The sequence below is a fragment of the Heteronotia binoei genome, chromosome 20 (genome assembly GCF_032191835.1).
Source record: "Heteronotia binoei isolate CCM8104 ecotype False Entrance Well chromosome 20, APGP_CSIRO_Hbin_v1, whole genome shotgun sequence".
Lineage (NCBI taxonomy): Eukaryota > Metazoa > Chordata > Lepidosauria > Squamata > Gekkonidae > Heteronotia > Heteronotia binoei.
In genome coordinates, this window is record NC_083242.1 from 14273412 (window position 1) to 14295713 (window position 22302).

The 22302-nt window shown below is 49.6% G+C and overlaps 1 protein-coding gene across 1 annotated transcript; it reads left to right on the plus strand.

Annotated features, from left to right (window-relative positions):
* The first annotated feature begins 956 nt into the window (after positions 1-956).
* Positions 957-16297, plus strand: MCRIP2 (MAPK regulated corepressor interacting protein 2). The gene is made up of 5 exons (XM_060260568.1): positions 957-1247; positions 1536-1626; positions 6916-7043; positions 9311-9412; positions 15847-16297. The coding sequence occupies exons 1-5, from the start codon at positions 1196-1198 to the stop codon at positions 15915-15917; spliced, it is 444 nt and encodes a 147-aa protein (XP_060116551.1). The 5' UTR covers positions 957-1195; the 3' UTR covers positions 15918-16297.
* The last annotated feature ends 6005 nt before the right edge of the window (positions 16298-22302 follow it).

Here is a 22302-nt window from a genome sequence, read left to right on the forward strand (position 1 = left end):
GCAGACTTTTGTACGGGGTGGTTTGCCATTGCTTTCCCCAGTCATCTACACTTTCCCCCCAGCAAGCTGGGTACTCATTTTACCGACCTCAGAAGGATGGAAGGCTGAGTCAACCTGGAGCCGGCTACTTGAAAACCCAGCTTCCGCCGGGGATTGAACTCAGGTCATGAGCAGATCTTAGGAGTGCAGTATTGCAGCTTTAACACTCTGCACCACGGGGCAATGTTTAACTGGAGGTACTGGGAATTGACCCAGACTGTTCCCTGGAAGATCAGATGCTGAAACTGAAGCTCAAATACTTTGGCCACCAAATGAGAAGGGAGCACTCCCTGGAGAAGACCCTGATGCTGGAAAAGACAGAAAGCAAAAGAAGGAGGGAACTGCAAAAGAGGAAATGGCTGGACAGCGTTACTGATGTTACTAACACGAATTTGAGCAGACTTCGGAGGATGGTGGAAGACAGGAGGGCCTGGCGTGACTTGGCCGCAAAGAGTTGGACTCGACTGTGCAACTGAACAAAAAAACCCTGGGAATTGAACCTAGCAGCAGATGCTCTACCACTGAGCCGCAGCACTGAGTCACTCAAATCTTTCCTTAGGAAATCCCCTGGTTTGGAGACGATTTCCCACTTCAAAGTGAAGGAGGCGCTTTTTCACCTAGTGGCAATCCAGGGAGGGAACCCATTCATTCCTCTGGCCCAGCAGGCAAATCGCTCACGTGTGAATGGACCTCTGAGTGTTCTCCCCGCTCAGCCAGGGCGCACTCTTCCGGATCAGCAATCCCGCCTGGGCCGTCTAGCAGGGAAAGACCCGCGATTTGACTCCGGGGAGTCCTCCCCGGGGTTGCGTAAGACGCGCGCCCGGGCTGGGATTGCGCCTTTAAGAGCGGCAGAGGGGCGTGGAGGAGGCCTGGCCGGCTGGCGGGCGCCGTTAAAGGAGACTCGCGCCGGGGAAGTTCAAGGCACAAGCAGCCGAGCGGGGGAAAGTCTCGGGCGGCCGCTGCAGGCACAGCCGGACAGCCCCGCGTGGCGCTCGCCAACCAGCAGGGCACTCCGTGAGCCAAGCGAGAGGAGGCGAGGAGGGGAGCAAAAGCCACTTCTCCGGGCTCGCTCGCTCGCGGCCGGGCATGCAAAGTTGGGCACTTCGGGAGCGAGTGTGCCTGTCGCGTCGCCTCCTGCCTTGAGTCCCGATTCGGGATGTACACCATCACGCGGGGCCCCAGCAAAATCGCCACCCAAAGGAGGACGGGTAAGGCGGGCAGCGGGGAGGAGGGAGCGCGGCAGGGGCGCAGCCGGCCTCCCTCGGGAGCTTTGCGCACGGGGTGGGGGCGGATCCCGGAGCCCCCTCTCTGCCCTCGGTCGCCCCACTTCCAGGGCTGCCTCTGGACTCCCCCCCGCCTTGTCAAGCTTGGTTTCCGAGCGCCCCCCTCCCTGCCCCGAGCGCCGCCTTTCCCGGTCCCGATGGCCGGGCGAGGGAGGGCGCGGTGCGCGACGAGGGGCTCTCCGTGGCTGAGCGGGCGCGCCTCTCTCCCCGCAGGTCCCACCACGCAGCAGGTGGAGAGCAAGTTGGGCGAGCTGAAATGCAAGCGGCGGCAGCAGCAGCAGCTCAGCGCCTGGCCTCCGTCCAGGTGAGTGGCAGGGGAGGGGCGGGGGGCCTTCCCCAGCTGGGGCAGAGGGGGAGCACCGGATCCCCGGGACTCCCGGCTGGGGGCGCACCAGCCCCGGCCGGCGGCGTGCGCGCCCGGGTGACCTTGCGCGCCGCGTGCGAGCTGGAGGGAGGCGGCGGGCCCCGGGCCGAGACTCCCCACCGGCGGCAGGGAGGCGAAAGGCCCCGATCCGGGACTGGGAAGGGGCTGCCCCGGTGGGTCGCTGGCGGCGGCCCGGACCGCAGGGGGGTGCAGGGAAGCGGCGGATGACCTTGTGCAAAGGTGACCGGGGGCGTCCTTGCCACATGGCTCCGGAAAGGAGAAGAGGGGCGGGCAGGAAGGAAGGTGGGGCGGGCAGGCAGGGCAAGGGTGGAGGCAGGATCTGCCGCTTGCCCGGGGGGGGGGGGGGAGGGCAGCGGGAAAGACACCCCGGAGCAGATGGCAGACAGGCGGCACGTGCGTCTGGAGACGGGGAGGGGGGATTTCCTTGCGCGTGGCTGGAGGGAGGGGCGAAGTAACGTGACTGGCAGGGAGCGGGGGGGGGGGGGGCTCAAAACGGGATTTTGGATGTTGCATCGTGTCCCCCCTCCGCCGGCTGCTGGTCGCATCACCTTTGCCCTGGAGACCCCCAAGGACACACCCCCTGGCAAGGGGGCGGAGCCAAGGGGCGGGGCTCCGAGGAGTCTAAACGCGGTCGCTTCTTGCCTAGTTCTCTTTGCCCTTGGAGAGCAACTAAGAGGGGAAGGGTCGGGAGAAGAACAACATAGTTATTTTATGGCCTATTTATAGATCTAGGTGGCAGCCTTGTTGTCCTGAAGCAGTACAACAGATTTTGGGTCTAGTGGCACCTTTTTCAAGGTATGAGCTTTCGTGTGCACGTGGCTGGGGAAGGGGGCCTGCACAGGAAAACTCATACCTTGAATACACTTTTGTTGTTCTCAGGGCTTTTTTTGTAGCAGACACCTCATTGTATATTAGACCACACCCCACCCAATGTAGCCAATCCTCCAAGAGCTTACAGGGCTTTTCTTACAGGGCCTACTGTAAGCTCCAGGAGGATTGGCTACATCATGGGGTGTGGCCTAATATGCAAAGGAGTTCCTGCTACAAAAAATGCCTGGTTGGTCTTGAAGATGCCACTGAACTCAACATGTAAAATATTTATACAGCCAGTTTTCAGCCCTACCTTCAAAAATCATTTCCATTCTTTGCGTTACTTTGCAATGGATACCTTGATGGCACAATATAAATAAGCAAAACTTTGATCCGTTATTATTTTGGAACAGTGGCGTTTACCCCGTCCTTAGCAGCACTACACTCCCCCCTTAAGGAGAACATAAGTGAAGCCATGTTGGATCAGGCCAATGGCTCATCCAGTCTAACACTCTGTGTCACACAATGGCCAAAAACCAGGTGCCCTCAGGAGGTCCATCAGTGGGGCCAGGACACTAGAAGCCCTCCCACTGTGCCCCCCCAAGTACCAAGAACACAGAGCATCACTGCCCCAGACAGAGAGTTCCAATGAAAAGCTGTGACTAATAGCCACTGATTGACCTCTGCTCCATTCGATTATCCAATCCCTTCTTGAAGCTGTCTGTGCTTGCAGCTGCCACCACCTCCTGTGGTGTGGAATCGGGGGTGTAAGTCAGTAGCAAGAACTACCTTTCACCTGTGTAGCTGGTGAGCCGACTGCAATCATTTCCTCAAAGAGATGGTCTTGGAAAGAGCTTCCAATGCTCTGATCATAACTAGGCTAGACTGCCACACATCGAACTATCCTTGAAGACTAGCTGACGTCTGCTCTTCCAGAATGGGGCTGTCAGACTGCGGGAGGTGGTTTGCCTTTAGGGACGCACTCCCCTTGTTTCTGGGAACCGTCCGAAATTGTTGACATTGACCGACTGAGCCCTAAGCAGAAGGGAGCTGCAAGAACTATTTGCTGTTGAACAAACCTGCTTTCTATTTTGAAACAAAGGACTTTGTCTTTGGCCCTACGTATCTAGTGCAGAAGCCAATGGGATTACAGTAGTCTTCAAATGTGAGATTCCAAAGGATTGTTGTTTTGAGGCAGAATGGTTCCATGTAGCAAAAAAAATTAAGAGCAGGGAATAAAGTTGCTAATCCCCAGTTGGGGGCAGGAGTTCCCATGGTTTGGAGGCCCTCTCCTTGCTTCAAGACTATTGGAAAGCAGGGCAAGGGGTTGAATGTCTGCTGGGCACTCCATTATACCCTATGGAGACTGGTCCTGATAGGGTGTAATGGAGAATCAATCTGGGGCTCAGGGCGGGGCCCTGTTTTTTGAGGTAGACACATCACAATTTCAGCATACATCTGGTGCCTCTCCTCAAAAAGACTCCCCAAGTTTCAAAAAGATTGGACCAGGGGGTCCAATTCTGTGTGCCCCAAAAGAAAGTGCCCCCTTCCTCCATTATTTCCAATGAAGGCATTTAAAAAGAGTGCAGTCCCTTTAAATGTGATGGCCGGAATACTCTTTGGAGTGCAATTGTGCTTGGTGCAACCTTGCTCCTGGCTTCATCGCCCAAGTCTCCTGGCTCCACCCCCAAAGTTCCCGGATATTTCTTGAGTTACACCTAGCAACTCTAGCAGTTGCTTGTCTTCCTGCTTGAACTCGGGTTTGTTCTGACTTTTCCATTGGTACAAAAGGACCACAGATCCCCGGCTTCAATTCCCACTCTACCACGAAGCTCACTTGAGTGACCTTGGCCATCCATCCATGCTCTCTCAGCCTACCTTATCTCCCCGGATTGCTGTAATAGTAAAGCAGAAACAGGGAGACCAAAACGTGCTGTTCTGAGAACGATGGAGGCAAGGCAGAATAAATAAACGTAGGAAATAAAGCTGTAACTCTGGATTTGCCCAGAAAATGTAATTGCTGCTCTAAAATGGCTTTTAGCTCATAAAATAATCAAGAATTTCATTATGGAGATAGATGTAAACAGCGTTATATGGAAAGATAGAAGGGTTCCTCCAAGCTTTACAATTCCTATGTATTTGTTCAGTTTAGTAATGCAGAAGTATAGACCAGCAATTATGCTTGCGAGACTAAAGGAACTACCTTTTGCAGTTTCCGAAGGCTGCACATTGGACATACCTTTCTCAAATATATACTGTGGCTTTGGTGTTTTCGAATCTGTGACCCATGTTTTATTTCAGTGCCCTGGATACAACAGCAAGAGACAAAAACAAATTCAACTTAGTGGCTAGAGTCTTCAGTTGATATTTTAGCTCCTAAGTTATTAGCAGGTTTGAGAGTAGAAAAATCTACTTGTTTTAGCAAAACTTTTAGTTCCCGCCATGAGAATTTGGGCCACGTACAAGAAAATAGCTGTTTTGCAGCTTACTAACCCTCTCTGTTCTGAATTCTCCTTCTTCATACTCCCAGACATGTTTGACAAATACTGCTGAAGACCTATAGGTTGGAAGAGTAGAGTAAGAAAGAAAGAAACATAGAAAATAAAGTTGTTATTCTGGATTTGGCCTTGCACTCTCTCCGGTCGTGTTCTCACCGTGGGCTCGTTCACCGACACTGCTCGGAACTTGCTCCACTGACCTCAGAGAGGAGAGAGGGCTTGCCCACCCAGGGCTTCCCCATGTGACTAATATTTGGTATTGAGCCACTAAAGGACAAGAAGCATGTGAACAACTCTGTGTTTTGGAAACAACCCATACCGGATTGAGAAGCGGGGGTGAAGGGGAGGCGACAGATCTTGTGCCAACAGATTCCTGATCCAGTGGATTATTGAACTGGGAGCCAGCCCAGCCCTGCATCCTGGGCACAGATGATGCTTCAGCACAATGGCAGCATTTATTTTAGGCTTCCTCTCCTGAAACTTTGCCTTTCAGTTTTAAGAACATAAGAGAAGCCATGTTGGGTCAGGCAAAGGTTTTTCTTTTTTAGCAGGAATGCAGTTCCGGCTGGCTTGCCATCAGGGGGTGTGGTCTGATATGCAAATGAATTCCTGCTGGGCCTTTTCTTTAAAAAAAAGCCCGGTGTGAAACAATGGTGATGTCAGGGGGTATGGCCTAATATACAAATGAGTTCCTGTTGGAACTTTTCTACAAAAAAAGAAGCCCTGGATCAGGCCAATGGCCCATCCAGTCCAACACTCTGTGTCGCACAGTGGCCAAAACCCCCAAGTGCCATCAGGAGGTCCATCAGTGGGGCTAGAAGCCCTCCCACTGTGCTCCCCCCCAAGCACCAAGAATCCAGAGCATCACTGTCCCAGACAGAGAGAAGGGCCAGCCATGGTTTGCATTGGGATGGGAGACCCCCAAGGAAGGCCAGGGTTGCTACACAGGGGCAGGCAAGGGCAAACCACCTTTGGATGTCTCTTACCTTGAAAATCCTTCCAGGCTGCTATAAGTTAGCTGCAACTTGATAACAGAAAAAGAGACAAAGCAGAGAAAACTGAGGTGGTTACCCTTATTCTCTTTGAGGGTGATCTGGGCTGGGGGGGGCAGACTTGCTTAATATAAGAGCCACATAGAATGAACATTTCCATTAGTCGTGAAGGTACCACTGGACTCTTTAGACTCATGGAGCTCTTTAGCTTGGAGAAACGTCAACTGTGGGGTGACATGATAGAGGTTTACAAGAATATGCGTGGGATACAGAAAGAAGTACTCTTCTCCCTTTCTCATAATACAAGAACTCGTGGACATTCAATGAAATTGCTGAGCAGGCAGGTTAGAACAGATAAAAGGAAGTACGGTACTTCTTCATCCAAAGGGTGATTAACACTTGGAATTCACTGCCACAGGAGGTGGTGGCAGCTACAAGCATAGACAGCTTCAAGAGGGGATTGGATAAGCATATGGAGCAGAGGTCCATCAGTGGCTGTTAGCCACATCGTATTGTTGGAACTCTCTGTCTGGGGCAGTGATGTTCTGTCTTCTTGGTGCCTGGGGGGGGGGGGGCCACAGTGGGAGGGCTTCTAGTGTCCTGGCCCCACAAATGGCCTCCTGATGGCACTTGGGTATTTTTGGCCACTGTGTGCCACAGAGTGTTGGACTGGATGGGCCATTGGCCTGATCCAACATGGCTTCTCTTATGTTCTTACTCCTGTTTCAAAGGAAGCTGTAGGAGCTTTTCAGGCAGCTACAGTCTCTGGTGAAGGATTAGCTACAGAGCGGTGGGAAACTCAACTGGGTTGGCCTGAGTGGCTTTTGGCTCTCTTGGCCATGGCAAGGGCTGTCTGACGGGCTGGGGGAATTTATTATTAACTTCTTTTAACCTGGCTTTCTTGGCAGCCCGGCTCCCAAGCTGGTGTTCAACAGGGTGAACGGCAAGAGACCTCCGCTGATGCCGCAGCAGACGGCAGCCACAGAAGAAAGCTACACATTGGCTCACGAAGAAAATGTCCGGTTTGTGTATGAAAGTAAGAAAAGCTACCTGCTGATACCTGTGTAGGGCACCGTCTTTTCTCCCCTGGTCTCTCTTGCTCTCTTAGTGAGAGACAGTTTGGTGTAGTGGTAGTGTGCAGACTCTTATCTGGGAGAACTGGGGTTGATTCCCCACACCTTGGGTCAGCCATAGCTCTCGCAGAGTTGTCCTTGAAAGGGCAGATGCTGTAAGAGCTCTTTCAGCTCCACCTACCTCACAGGGTTTCTGTTGGGTGGGGGGAGGTAAAGGAGATTGTGACCCGCTCTGAGACTCTGATAAATCCAATATCTTATTCTTCTCTCAAAACCGGAAAAAGAGACTAGGGTGATAGCATCTTAGTTTCACAGAAGAGGTGGTTTTGGTCCAAGCGGCTCATTTAATTCACTGCTAATTATGGTGCAGCCGGGGTGGTGTAGTGGTTAGTCACATAATCTTGCTGTGTGACCTCTGACCAGTCACATACTTTCAACCTAGCTTCCGTCTAAGGGTTATTGTAGACAAGATGATGTGCGCGGAGAACCATGTCTGGTCTCTTGAACTGCTTGACAGAAGGTGGGGATAAAAATGACGTAGATTATTGGGGGGGGGCAGAGTAGAAAATCTTGATCATGGGCACATCGTTGTTCCCTCAGTGAGTAACTTTGACAGAAGGTAATCTTGTGGATTAACATGGATTTTGAAGGGATTGCCAGTTTGATGTAGTGCCGGGGTGGCCATAAGAGCCACGTGGAATAAACATCAGATGTTTAAGGAAGGAAGGAAGGAAAATAGACGGGGGAAGGAGATGTGGAAAGAAAGCAACTTTAATTTTAAATGCATTCTCCAAGCCGCTGGCTGGTTAGGCTTGGACAAGTGATTTAAAGAGAGAAATGCTTTTCGCAAGCCAGCCAACAGGGTGTTGAAGGGTTCAAGAGCCACACAATGTGTGCGCAAGATCCACAGTTTGGTCACAGCTAGTATAGTGGTTAAATGCATGGGCTCTAATCTGGGATAATTGGGTTTGATTCCCCACTCCTCCGCATGCAGCCAGCTGGGCGACCTAGGGTCAGTCACAGTTCTCTCAGAGCTCTCTCAGCCCCACCTACCTCACAGGGCGTCTGTTGTAGGGGGAGGAAGGGAAGGAGATTGGAAGCCCCTCTGAGACTCCAAGCAGAGGGCAGGGTGTCAATCAAATCTCCTCATTCTGTAGTGAACAACAACAAAGGGAGCGGTTGCCAAAAAACAGCTCTCGTGTAAATGAAGCGCCGAAGCAAAGTTGAGAGAGATCTCAAGAGCCAAAATCTTCTCTTCTTAAGAGCCTTCAGGGCTTTTTTGAGCAGGAACGCTCAGGAACACAGTTCCAACTGGCTCGGTGTCAGGGGGTGTGGCCTAATATGCAAATGAGGTCCTGCTGGGCTTTTTCTACAAAAAAAGCCCTTTGGAAAACAATGGTGATGTCAGAGGGTATGGCCTGATATGCAGATGAGTTCTTGTAGGACTTTTTCTACCAAAAAGGCCCTGAGAACCTTCGTCTTTTTTTTTTCTTGCAGCGTGTCACTTTTAGCAGCTGGCGGGCAGGCGGAAAGTTCTACCCCTCCATTTCCCCCCACCCCTTTCACCATTGGGTGCCAACTTGACCTCAATAAAGAGAAAGTCAACAAAAGTCCTGCAGAGGAACTGCAAGGGCAAACAGGGGCAGTGCCTGTTTTAATAGAAACGCAGGATCCTTTCTGGGCAAATCTGTTGGCAGCTCTTTCTAGGGAAAGCCTCCTACGCTTTCAAAGTAACGTGACTTCTAGCAACCATTGACAACTAAGGGACAGCAAACGTGCACACTTGTCGATCTGGGGTGATATTGATATTGGATTGGATTTTATATCTCGCCCTATACTCTGAATCTCAGAGCGGCTCACAATCTCCTTTACCTTCCTCCCCAACAACAGACACCCTGTGAGGTGGATGGGGCTGAGAGGGCTCTCACAGCAGCTGCCCTTTCAAGGACAACCTCTGCCAGAGCTATGGCTGACCCAAGGCCATTCTAGCAGCTGCAAGTGGAGGAGTGGGGAATCAAACCTGGTTCTCCCAGCTAAGAGTCCAAGCACTTCACCACTACACCAAGCTGGCTCCCTATTCTAGAATTCCTTGCTGCTGTCACACATACCTTAAGACACAGAAGTCTTTTCCTAAATGGAACTGGAGGTCAAAGGAAATGGGACGTCCATGAGTCCTTGTTTCCTCTGGAGTCTTTCCCACCTCATGCATCCCTCTCTTTCCCCCCTTCAGCATGGCAACAGGTAGAGCAACAGTTGTACAACGGCCGCCCAGGAGAAAATGGATCCGGCCCCGTACAGTATGCAGAGAAAACGCCCAGCCCTGAGCTGAAAGGTCAGTAGAAATGTATGAAGTATATCGAGAAATGCCGTATATCGAGTTAGGCCACTGGTTCATCCTTCTTGGTATCCTCTACTCTGACTGGCTCTCCAACAAAGATAGATATTCTATTCCATGGACACTGCAGAAAAAGATATTGGATTTATACCCCGCCCTATACTCTGAATCTGAGTCTCAGAGTGGCTTACAATCTCCTTTACCTTCCTTCCCCACAACAGACACCCTGTGAGGTAGGTGGGGCTGAGAGAGCTCTCCCAGAAGCTGCCCTTTCAAGGACAACCTCTACCAGAGCTATGGCTGACCCAAGGTCATTCCAGCAGGTGCAAGTGAAGGAGTGGGGGAATCAAACCCAGTTCTCTCAGATGAGAGTCTGCACATTTAATCACCACACCAAACTGGCTCTCACTGTACAGCAGTCTGGAATGACAACTGGCAGAGAACACCTATCCAAGAAAGGGTGGAGAAGAGAAACGGGGCCTTATTATCTGGCTGAGGGGACGGGAAACGAAATGGGAGCGGCCGCAGCATTTGTGGTCAAGAACGGTGCCTTGGAAGAGCTGATAGTGGACGAACTACTGGAGCTAACAAAACTTTTTTCTCCCCCCCTTCAGAGACTTCCCCCTAGCTGGAAGGCCACAGCAGGAATTAGGGCCCTCGTCTTGCAGTGGTTAATACATGGCAATTAAATCATTATCATAGATAAAGTCTCCCCTCAGCTAGTTGGGAAAAAGGAAGCCTTATTCTGTTTCTAAGTAATTAGATTGCTAGGGTGGGGCAGGATATAATTGGGAGGCAGATGCCACAGATATAGAGTTGGTGACCAAAAAGGCCTCCACAACTGGATACTTATGGTTTCATGGAAGCAGTCAGGCCTTGAGAAATCCCCCCTAGGACTATTTTCTGGGGATGTAGAAATGTCAGGGTCAAATTTAAGGGAAGTCGGTGGAGTTCTTTCACCTAATGGGACTCCTCCTGAGGTTGTAGGGTTGCCAATCCCCAGATGAGGGCAGGGGATCCCACGGTTTGGAGGCCCTCCCCCCACTTCAGGGTCATCAGAAAGCGGGGTGGGGGGAGGAGAGAAATATCTGCTGGTTACTCCTTTATTTCCTATGGAGACTAATTCCCATAGGAAATAATGGAGAATTGATCTGTGGGTATCTGGGGCTCTGGGAGAGATTGTTTTTTGAGGTAGAGACACCAAATTTTCCGCATAGCATCTGATGCCTCTTTTCAAAACACGCTTTGCGTTTCAAAAGAATTGGATTGGGGGTCCAATTCTATGAGCCCCAAAAGAAAGTGCCCCTATCCTTCATTATTTCTAATGGTGGGAAGGCATTTAACAGGTGTGCAGTCCCTTTACATGATGGCCAGAACTCCCTTTGGAATTCAGTTGTGCTTGTCACAGCCTTGCTCCTGGCTCCACCCCAAAGTCTCCTGGCTCCACCCCCAAAGCCCCCAGATATATCTTGAATTGGACCCGGCAACCCTATGAGGTTGTGTGAATAAAACCAGAATGGCTAAACACTTGGAATTATATTTCTGTATTGGAATTAGTCGATATGCTAGAACTGTAGTACAGCCAGAACAAACCTACAGACTCTTCTTAAACCTTATTGCCTTCCTAAAGGCAGGGTGCAGCACGGGTCTGTAAATATCCACACAAAGTTAAAAAATAAAACATTCAAAGCTCCTAACCAGGTTGCTAGAACCATTAAACATTTGTGTGTGTTCACCGTTCAGGAGCGTTTCTTAACTTCCTAACTTGGAAAAGTGGATCAGTAACCAATTTCTTTACTTATTTAAAATAAGTTTTAGCACACTTTTCTCCCACAAATGGGGCCCAAAACAGCTAGTATAAAAACTAGCCACTTTGAACCAGTCTGCAAATAATATCACCCAGTTTCCTTTCAATGTGTAACTCTCAAGTGGGAAGGAAAGGGAGTGAAGTTTGACGCAAGGGGCGTTGTACAGGAGGTGTTGAGCAGTGTTCAATGGCTGGTTTTATGGGTCACTTAGTAACTTTGCCTGGGGCTTCTCTGAGTAGGTTAGGGTTGCCAAGTCCAATTCAAGAAATATCTGGGGACTTTGGTGGTGGAGCCAGGAGACATTAGGGGTGGAGCCAAGATCAAGGCTGTGATAAGCATCATTGAACTCCAAAGGGAGTTCTGGCCATCACATTTAAAGGGACGGCACACCTTTTCAATTCCTTCCTTCCATAGGAAATAATGAAGGATAGGGGCACCTTCTTTTGGGGCTCATAGAATTGGACCCCCCGGTCCAATCTTTTTGAACCTTGGGGGGTATTTTGGGGAGAGGCACTAGATGCTATACTGAAAATTTGGTGCCTGTACCCCAAATAACAGCCCCCCCCCCAGAGCCCCAGATACCCGCAGATCAATTCTCCATGATGTTCTATGGGAATAAATCTCCATAGGGAATAATAGAGTGGCCAGCCGACATTTCCCTCCCCTCCCCCCGCTTTCTGATGACCCTGAAGCGGGGGGAGGGTCTCCAAACCGGGGGATCCCCTGCCCCTACCTGGGGACTGGCAACCCTAGGGTAGGTAGGCCGGAGGTTTCTCAGGAGGCTAGAGCTGCCAACCTCCAGGTGGTGCCTGGAGATCTCCTGCTATTGAAATTGATCTCCAGCCCGTCAAGACCAGTTCCTGTGGAGAAAATGGCTGCTTTGGAGGGCGGGCTCCAGGACATTGTACCCTGCTGAGGCCCCTCCCTAAACCGCACCCTCCTCAGGCTCCACCCCCATTATCTCCAGGTATTTCCCAGCCTAGTGTTGGTAACCCTATTGAGGCCAGTATGTTCTAAGAGACTTTGTGCCTAGACAAAGTTGCCAGTCTCCTGAAATTTTTTTGAGGCTCATAGGATTGGACCCCTCGGTCCAATCTTGTTGAAACTTGGGGGATGTTTATAGGAGAGGTTGTAGATGCTATACTGAAAATTTGGTGCCTCTAGCTAAAACAACAGCCCCCTTAGAGCCCCAGATACCCACGGATTAATTATCCATTATACCTTATGGGGACCAATCTCGGATATGGTATAACGGAGTGCCCAGCAGACATTTCCCTCACTGCTTCCTGATAACCCTGAAGTAGGAGGAGGGCCTCCAAACCAAAGGATCCCCTGTCCCCAACTGGGGACTGGCAAGCCTACTCACTTGATATTTTTTCATAAACACTGGCTGTAATTTTGTGGGGCGTGATTCACTGACAAAACTACATGAAGCATCGGTGTTAAAATGGCACAGCTTTTCTTCCCCAGGCCTTAGTTTTTACAAACATTATTTTGCATATAGCTAAACAACCACAAAAACAAGATCCAACCCTGCTATTTCAGGAAGAAAGTCCTTCTCTTAGATCAGGAGTGGCCAAACTATGGCTCAGGAGCCACATGTGGCTCTTTCACACATATCGTGTGGCTCTTGAAGCCCCCACCACCCCGTTGGCCAGCTAGGGAAAGGCATTTCTCTCTGTAAATCACTTCTGGAAGTCAAGCTACCTGGCAGCTTGGAGAATGAATTTAAAGTTGCTTTCTTCTCACCTCTCTCATCCTTCCCCCATCTATTTGCCTCCCTCCCTTCCTTGCAGCTCTCAAGCATCTGACGTTCATGTCTTGTGGCTCTCAAACATCTGACATTTATTCTATGTGGCTCTTATGTTAAGCGAGTTTGACTACCTCTGTCTTAGATAGTGGTCAAGAAATGAAAACTAGGTGGCTGTGTTATTTTATTAAGCACCTTAAAACAGCTAAGGAACATCTTATCACACCGTTTAAACTCAGCTTCCTTTCCTCCTGTTTACATGGCCCGCCTTCCCTTTTAAAAACATCACCTTCCCTGCCCACAAATTCTCTTCTCTTTCAAAAAACCTAAGTTGGAAGGGGGGGGGGGGAAAGGAAAACAATTTGCCTTTGGTAGAATGTAGGGTTGTCAGGTTCCCTCGTCACTCTGGTGAGGGAATTTGGGGGGCGTTCCAGGGGTGGGTAGGGACGTTACACAACATTTTGCAACTTGCTGACGTCACCCATTAGTGACATCATCACATTGGCGGCACTCTGGTTTTTGGGCAAAACTGTGTGGTAAATTCAATCCCAAACCACAGAGTTTTGCCCCAAAAAAGAGTCCCCAATGTGATGATGTCACTTAAGGCAACATTCCTCTTTAAGGGCAGGGTTTCCCGTGCTGGCCACCTGGCTCACAGTGGGGAGAAGCCCTCAAAACCGAGAGACCCCCCGTTTGGGCCTAGGGACTTGCAACTCTAGTAGAATGGCAGCCAAGGAAAACAACAAGCATCCAGCCTGCCTTCCAGAATCCTCCATGTGAAGGCCTTGCTATTTTGGGAGTGGTGGGAGCCTCTAATTGAGCCCCTGGAGGATGGGCAGGCCTAGGCCCTGCCTCCCAAGCTCTCTTCCTTTCAGAGGGCCAGTTTGGTGTAGTGGTTAAGTGCACAGACTCTTATCTGGCAGAACCGGGTTTGATTCTCCACCCCTCTGCTTGCAGCTGCTGGAATCCCTTGGGTTAGCCATAGCTCTGACAGAGGTTGTCCTTGAAAGGGCAGCTGGTGTGGGAGCCCTCTCAGTCCCACCTACCTCACAGGGTGTCCGTTGTGGGGGAAGATGATAAAGGAGATTGTGAGCTGCTCTGAGACTCTGAGATTCAGAGTGGAGGGTGGGATATAAATCCAATATCAACAACTTCTTCTCATTGGGAACTGTACTTTGCTTCCAATATAGCTGTAGCAAGGAGCCCACACAAGAATCTCCTTCATGCCTGGCTACTGAACCCCTATTTTAAGGGTTTGGCTCCCAGCAACTGAAAGATTTTCAGTCAGGTTTAGCTCTGGTTCACTGGAACACCTCTCTCAACCAGTTTTTCAGTATGGTTCGACTCCTCACAACAATCACACGTTTTTGTTTGCAACTTAACTTGTACCTTGTGGCATCACCACAGAAACGCAAATGACCATGCGTGTCTCAGATCCAATGAGGACTGTGAGCAGTGTTCCCTCTAAGCTGAGTTAGCGTGAGCTAACTCACAGTTTCTTAGCCTCCGACTCACACATTTTTGTTTGAGCTCAGGAAAAATGGCCCCAGAGCAAACGAATTGATGCAGTCGCTCACAACTTTAATGCTGGTAGCTCAGGAAGTAGAATTTTTGCTCACAGGACTCCACAGCTAAGAGGGAGCATTAATTGTGAGCAGAACTCGCTGAAAGGGGGTTTGCTGTCTGCCCCTCAAGTCTGGGGCCTTCTACATTCCCCGGAACAATCTCTCACAGTTGGAAACAACACTGCTGAAATGGGGGTGGGGAGGAGAACGAGTAGAAGTGACCCCTTCCCCTGCCAGCAGAAAACAGCTGTTGGCCTCAAGTTACAGTGCCAAAATAACAACACGGCTTCTACAAAAATGGAAATGCGTGTTGAACAGAAATATTAGATACATTTTTTAAATAGTAAGACAGGCCAGGTATCTGGAACAAAGCTGCAATCAAAAGTTTTGCATCTCTCCCCCCCTTCCCCCAATTTTGTGACATTAAAAGGCGCTTGTATTTTTGTTCTGAATATATATATGGTTGATTTAATGTATAAATAAAGTAAAAGGTAAAGGTAATCCTCTGTGCAAGCACCTGTCGTTTCGGACTCTGGGGTGATGTTGCTCAGTGGAATGAACAGGCTTCTTCGGGAGGCGGTGGGCTCTCCTTCCTTGGAGGTTTTTAAACAGAGGCTAGATGGCCATCTGACAGCAATGAGGATCCTGTGAAATTTAGGGGAGGTATTTGTGAGTTTCCTGCATTGTGCAGGGGATTGGACTAGATGACCCTGGAGGACCCCTCGAACTCTGATTCTACAATTCACATTTTCGAGGCAGACTTCTTTATGGGGTGGTTTGCCACTGCCTTCCCCAGTCATCTACACTTTACCCCCAAGCAAGCTGGGTACTCATTTTACTGGCCTTGGAAGGATGGAAGGCTGAGTCAACCTTGAGCCGGCTACCTGAACCCAGCTTCCGCTGGGATTAAACTCAGGTTGTGAGCAGAGCTTGGACTGCAGTACTGCAGCTTACCATTCTGCACCATGGGGCTCTTCAATATAAATACTCTATTCAAATGGTCAGTTGAGTTATCTTCCTTTCCAGAATAAAAAAGAGACCAGTCCTATATAGAGCTTTGCAGCCAAACTACCTGTGTGGGGCTTTTCTTCCGGAAAGAGAGGTGGCTTGAACTCTCAAGGAGAAACACACAGGTGCCCCCATGAACTTTTAAACATTTTTTGAGAATTTTGTTTCCACAAAGTGCTTCCGGGTCTCCATTCTGAGAAAAGCCCTGATCCTGTGTCCTTTTAGCCTGCATCGATTATGCAGCAGGGATCCTTATTTCCGTACCCTCTCATGATACCCTCCTTTCTTTCTCTCTTTCAGATTTTGTGCCAATAGATCTTGAAGACTGGTGGGCACAACAGTTCTTAGCCAAAATTGAGAACGGCTCTTAACACAGGGGTGTGCGGTAGAACGATTTTAAAATTAAAAAACGCTAACCTTTTTAACGTGCCCTGAGGCCTGCCCCTGCCCGAGTGGAGAGAGAGACGGAGAAGCAACGGGGCCAGTCCAGCTCTTACGCCCATACCCGTGGCAAAGGGCAGAAAGGAAACCAGACTCTGCCCAGCCACGCCCACTTGGCACGAGGAAGATTCCTGGAGACGAGATGCAAGTTCTGGAAGTGCCGTGGAGGTGTGGGAGGGGTCCCAGGGAGGGGCTGGCGACCCCCCGTTGTTCTCCTGCTTTGGGCTGGCACCCTACGGCAAGCCTGCGGTGCGACCTTTAGCCAGGACTGTGTTCAGAATAAAAGCGCTGATGACGCCAGTGGAACGAGTGACAAGGTCTGTGAGGAGTTATTACTGGGAATAGGCCAAGGACGGTTATTCCCGGGAAAACAGCTTGTTTGACTGGCAAATCAAGGGCAAACCAACGGAGGAACTGGGTCCAGGGAGTGTCTTTTGTGCTGCATGATGTTGGGGAGGAGTAGCCATCATGTTACCAAGTGTGTAAAAAAAAAAAGGTAAAGGTAGTCCTCCTGTGGAAGCACCGGTCGTTTCCAACTCTGGGGTGACGGTGCTTTCACGTTTTCACGGCAGACTTTTTACAGGGTGGTTTGCCATTGCCTTCCCCAGTCATCTACATTTCCCCCCAGCAAGCTGGGGACTCGTTTGACCGACCTCGAAAGGAAGGACGGCTGAGTCATCCTTGAGCTGCCTACCTGAACCCAGTTTCTGCCAGGATCAAACTCGGGTCGTGAGCAGAGTATGGACTGCAGTACTGCAGCTTATCACTCTGCGCCACGAGGCTCTTACCAAGTGTGTGCAAATCCACAAACAGTTTTCCCCTCTTTTGGGTTCATAGTTTAACCCAGACGTGAAGTCTGATTCTGCATTTGGTTGGAAACATTCTTTTCTTCAGGAATGAGTCAAGACTTGGGTAGGGTGCTTGAAGTACCTCCATGGAGTTCAATCTTACAGTATCACGACACAAAGCCGGCCAAGCTGCATGTCCAGCCCAATCGCATGGTGTGGCTTTTTCTCCACTGTACCATTTCAGACTGCAGGAAGGAGAATCACATTTCTGCTCTCTCCCATGGTGGGAAGGGAACACTTCTTACACATTTTTTTAAAAAAAGATGTGTCAGGGTGTTTCCTACAGTTAGACTTGGAGCCTAGTCGCACCTTAAAGACCAACAAGTTTCAGGATGAAAGCTTTCAAGGATCCAAACTCCCTTTGTCAAACACAGGAGAAAGGTACCGTATATCCTAGACCAGGGGTGGCCAAACTGTGGTTTGGGAGCCACATGTGGCTCTTTCACACAGATTGTGTGGCTTTTAAAGCCCCACTGCCCCATTGCCTAGCTTGGAGAAGGCATTTCTCTTTTTAAATCACGTCGCCAAGCTAGCTGGCGGCTTGGATAATACATTTAAAGTTGCTTTATTTCCATCTCTCTTTACCTCCTCCATCTTCCTTCCTTCCCTCCAATATCTGTTCACATCCTTTGTCTCTCATACATCTGACATTTATCCTGTGTGGCTCTTACGTTAAGCAAGTTTGGCCACCTCCGTCCTAGGCTTTGACATCCTTGCTTGCTAGATTCCTGTGTGCAAAAAGTGTTCTTTTAAAAAAATACATTCCAGGAAAAGTACTCCCATGCGTCCACTGGCTTTATCCAGTATAATAGGGGGAGACCAGGGGAGAATGCGTAGATGGCTTGACCTGATTGGAACCCACACCCTTTCCTCCGTGAGAAGCAACAGAGGAATGAAACGAGGAGGGAGCGGATTTGGATCGTGACGGCTGTGTCATCCCAACTCCCTATCTGCCCCCTTCTCCATGACCCGCTAATGTCCTCAGACAGCTAGAATTTTTTTATGTGTTTGGACTTTTCTACTTGGGGCTGTAGCAGGTTCTTCAAAGGCATGGATGCTCTTCTCCTATCCCCGGAACGGTCCAAGAAGTAATTGCATGGGCCACAAACGCGCACAGCCTTCGCATCTTTGCCATGCCTTGGTTATTTGGAAGTTGCAGACCAGAAAAAGGCATACAAGTCACTCTTCTGAAAATCTGTTTTTATTTTGGAGATGGGGGGGGGGTGGAGAAATGTCACCACTACAGCTGACATAAGAACCATCAAAGAGCAGATACGCGCGCACACGCACACTTTTCAGATACACAAACCAGCCCCACACCCCTCCTTTTGAACATGACTTGTATTCTTCCCAGTCTTTTAAAAATATAATTTTCATATGCAGAGATGCTGACGCACAAATAAGAAGAGGTGAAATATCCAGGGCTTTTTATTTTTGTAGCAGGGACTCCTTTGCATAGTAAGCCACACCCCTGATGTAGCCAATCCTCCAAGAGCTCTTGGTACAGGACCTGTTGTAAGCTCCAGGATTGACCGCATCAAGGGTGTGTGGCCTATAATGCAAAGGAGTTCCTGCTACTGAAAAAAAGGTCCGGAAGAGAAGATCTCTTGGGGGACACTAGCAGAGTTTTGTGGCTTGATTCATTAGTAGTCAGTTGTCCACTGAATGCCATATGGACAGAAATGACAAATTGAGTTCCTCAGGTTCTCAGTGCTTTTTCAGCCACCCTTGTAGTAAATCAGTGTTTTTTGGTGGCTGGGGCAACGACAGACCTGAGAAATCTCAAAAGCGCAACCCAGATTCATACACGCACACATACACACGCTGTGCAAAACTGCAATGACTTGTGCGAGGGGGGAGACGTCTGCAGTGTAAGCCAATGCAGCAAAAATAAATAAAAAGGACACCACCTTACACTTCTCGGGACATACAGACCAACCTGCCGGGAGCCCTTCCGTACTGGAGAAGCCCTGAATGTTGCAACGGATTTTGAGGCACAGTCTAAAGCGGGGGTCCCTAACCCTTTGGAGCCTGTGGGTGCCTTGGGAATTCGGACATGATGTGATGGATGCAGCCGCAAAACAGCTGCCGCGGCTTACCTAAAGTCACACCGTGAAAATCCTTGTGCTGTGGTAGCAGCTGCTGCCAAACCAACATTTTTAAAAACAAAAGTATACAGGGCTTTTTTTTATAGCAGGAACTCCTTTGCATTTTAGATCACACACCCCTGATGTAGCCGATCCTCCAAGAGCTTTTAGGGCTCTTCTTACAGGGCCTACTGTAAGCTCTTGGAGGATTGGCTACAACAGGGGTGTGTGGCCTAATATGCAAAGGAGCTCCTGCTACAAATAAAGCCCGGAATGTATATATATGCATGGCCAATCAAATCTCCCAATAGCCAATCAAAAGCTGTCCTAGGCAAACGCCCAACCTGTCTCTGCCCACTTCTGAAAAGCACTTGGGAAAGGGTCATGCTGTGGACCCCTGGTCTTAAGGCATGCCTGACACCGTTTCCAAGAGGAAGAGACCAAGCCCTCAGGAATGCAGCTGAACACGGCTGGCCTCCTTGCATTCTGATCCTGCAGCCCAACAAAAATTAAGCAGGGCGAGCAGCTCACCCCGATGCTTTGCCTCTGAGAGGGGCGAATTGTTTGCTTCATCTCCATGGCAGATTTTAGCCTCATCCAGAAGAGGCTGCACAAGCAAAATTGCCCCCCACATCCTAACATAGCAAAGTTACCCTTCAGGGAAATCTGACTTCCAACAGCTCAAGAGAATGTATCCGTTTTGAGTGTTTGGGGAATAGAAGACGCGTCTGCCTGCCATGTTTGACAAGTCTAAGGGAACACCACTGGGATCTAAAACTGGAAGTGGGTTCGAGACCAGACGAGGCGTCCTAGAGAATGCTAGAAACAGTCGAAGTTGTCCACTCTCTGCCTTAGAACAAAGTTTGCTTCCAGTGGCACCTTTAAGACCAATCAGAGCTTATTCAAGGTATGCACTTGTGTGTGTAGGCACACTTCCTCAGATACAGTGGAATGGAAGCTAACCATATATATAGACAGAGGCCTCTACATAGGTGTGCATAGGTGCAAATTAGCATCTGGCTTCATGAAGGTGTTTGACGTATGCAAAGACTAAATAGCAAAAACAAGCTAAGTGTATAGGTCACAACATGTTTGGATTTAATTACATTTGGATTTAAATAGGGCTTTTTTTTGTAGCAGGAACTCCTTTGCATCTTCGGCCACACAACCCTGATGTAGCCAATCCTCCAAGGGCTTACAGTTGGCCCTGTAAGAAGAGCTATATAAGTTCTTGGAGGATTGGCTACATAAGAGGGGTGTGGCTTAATATGCAAAGGAGTTATTGCTACAAAAAAAGCCCTGCCTACTGTATACCTATGTAGAGGCATCTACCTATATATACAAAACTGTATAAATCAATGTCTCTGTTATCTGAGGAAGTGTGCATGCACATGAAAGCTCACATCTTGAACAAACTTTTGTTGGCCTTAAAGGTGCCACTGGACTCAAATGTTTGTTCTACTGCTTCAGACCAACACCTGGATCGCTCTCTGTCTTGCTTACAGGCAATTACAGCGGGGAAAACACATTAATTGTGAAATCAAGACAGCACAACATTGAACCTGGTTCAGGGCTTTTCTGCAACACGATGAGGGAAGGAAACAAAAGGGCTTGCCAGTGACTCAGCAACACTTGCATTGCCCTTTCCTCTGCATGGAAGGACTACCTTCCAAATTCATTGCACAACATTTTTGCACAGTAAAGCTCAGGCCTCTGTCAATCAAACCGGGGGTGGAATATGACATGTTCCTTGAAACCAGGAACTATCTTGGGAGGCAAAGGTCCTGCATAGGGACCCAGAATCACTGCTGCTGCCAACCCCCACCCCCAATAGGGCAAAGCAAGGGGTAACCCTCACCAGGGCTTTTTCTGTAGCAGGAGCTCCTTTGCATATTAGGCCACACACCCCTGATGTAGCCAATCCTCTTGGAGCTTACAGTAGGCCCTGTAAAAAGAGCCTTGTAAGCTCTTGGAAGACTGGTTACATCAGGGGTGTGTGGCCTAATATGCAAAGGAGCTCCTGCTACAAAAAAAGCCCCGACCCTCACCTTGTGTGAGGTGGATGGGAGACTGTGGGGCAGGTGCCAGCGATGGCCGGATCCTGCTGTTCTTCTGCTCCCTTTACCCTCCCAAGTGCAGGGCCCGGAGCAGCTGCCCCTGTCGCCCGCTGACAAAGGCCACCCCCGCACAAAATCGTTTCTTGCAAAATTCACTCCCTCTTTTTGGTTATAACGGGAGGTGGCTGTTAAATGGGTATGAAAATGCTCTCATATTCTGAGGGCAGGAAGCACAGCCCGCATTCTGATATGGCAGCCAAAGCTTAGCAGCGACACAGCACTGAGACACATCGGTTATATGATCCCTCATAGGTTGGATCACACTGGTAACAAGAACCCCTTTTTTCTGTACCAGGAGCAACCAGGGGCAGAAACCAGGAGCTAAGCAGTGTGAAAAAGGCAAGGGTTTCTTTTTTTTTTGGGGGGGGGGGGGAGGAAGGGAGCAGGGTCTTTCAGAGCTTCCCTTCTCACACCAGCAAATGCTCCCCTTCAAACATTCCACTCAGCCCTCCCAGTTACTGAGCTGCCAAAGCCAGAGGTGAAAAATAGCAACCACAAGTTCTGAAGAAGAAGAATTGCAGATTTATACCCCGCCCTTCTCCCTGAATCAGAGACTCAGAGCAGCTTACAATCTCCTATATCTTCTCCCCCCACAACAGACTCTCTGTGAGGTGCGTAGGGCTGAGAGGGCTCTCCCAGCAGCTGCCCTTTCAAGGACAACCTCTGCTAGAGCTATATGGCTGACCCAAGGCCATTCCAGCAGCTGCAAGTGGAGGACTGGGGAATCAAACTCGGTTTTCCCAGATAAGAGTCCACGCACTTAACCACTGCACCAAGCTGGCTCTCTGTGGAACTCTTCTTGGGTTTGCAAACCTAGAGGTGAAACTACCATGAAGCAAGCTGGGGCGGACATAGATTTCAGTAGCAGCAGATTTTGTCAGTTCAACAAGGCTCACGCAAGAAAACACAGGGGTCAACTATGCCCCATTAGCAGAGGTAGAATTCTAGCAGGAGCTCCTTTGCATATTAGGCCACACACCCCTGATGCAGCCAATCCTCTGAGAGCTTACATAAAAAAGCCTTGCAAGCTCTTGGAGGATTGTCTACATCAGGGGTGTGTGGCCTAATATGCAAATGAGCTCCTGCTAGAATTCCACCCCTATTTAATCAGTACAGGGGAACCATTCAGACCGTCTGCATCAAGGTATCAAAGCGTTCTAGGTTTTCCTCATCAGCCAAACTGGATGGAATGTGATCGCCAGCAAGGAAAATAAGAGCCCAGCAGACAAAGAACAATAAAGGCTCACACACACTTATATTTTA

Coding starts and splice junctions, on each gene's coding strand:
- MCRIP2 (XM_060260568.1), top strand. CDS start 1,196: ATGTACACCATCACGCGGGGCCCCAGCAAAATCGCCACCCAAAGGAGG. Junction 1,627..6,915: donor AGCGCCTGGCCTCCGTCCAG/GTGAGTGGCAGG, acceptor CTTTCTTGGCAG/CCCGGCTCCCAAGCTGGTGT. Junction 9,413..15,846: donor GCCCAGCCCTGAGCTGAAAG/GTCAGTAGAAAT, acceptor TCTCTCTTTCAG/ATTTTGTGCCAATAGATCTT.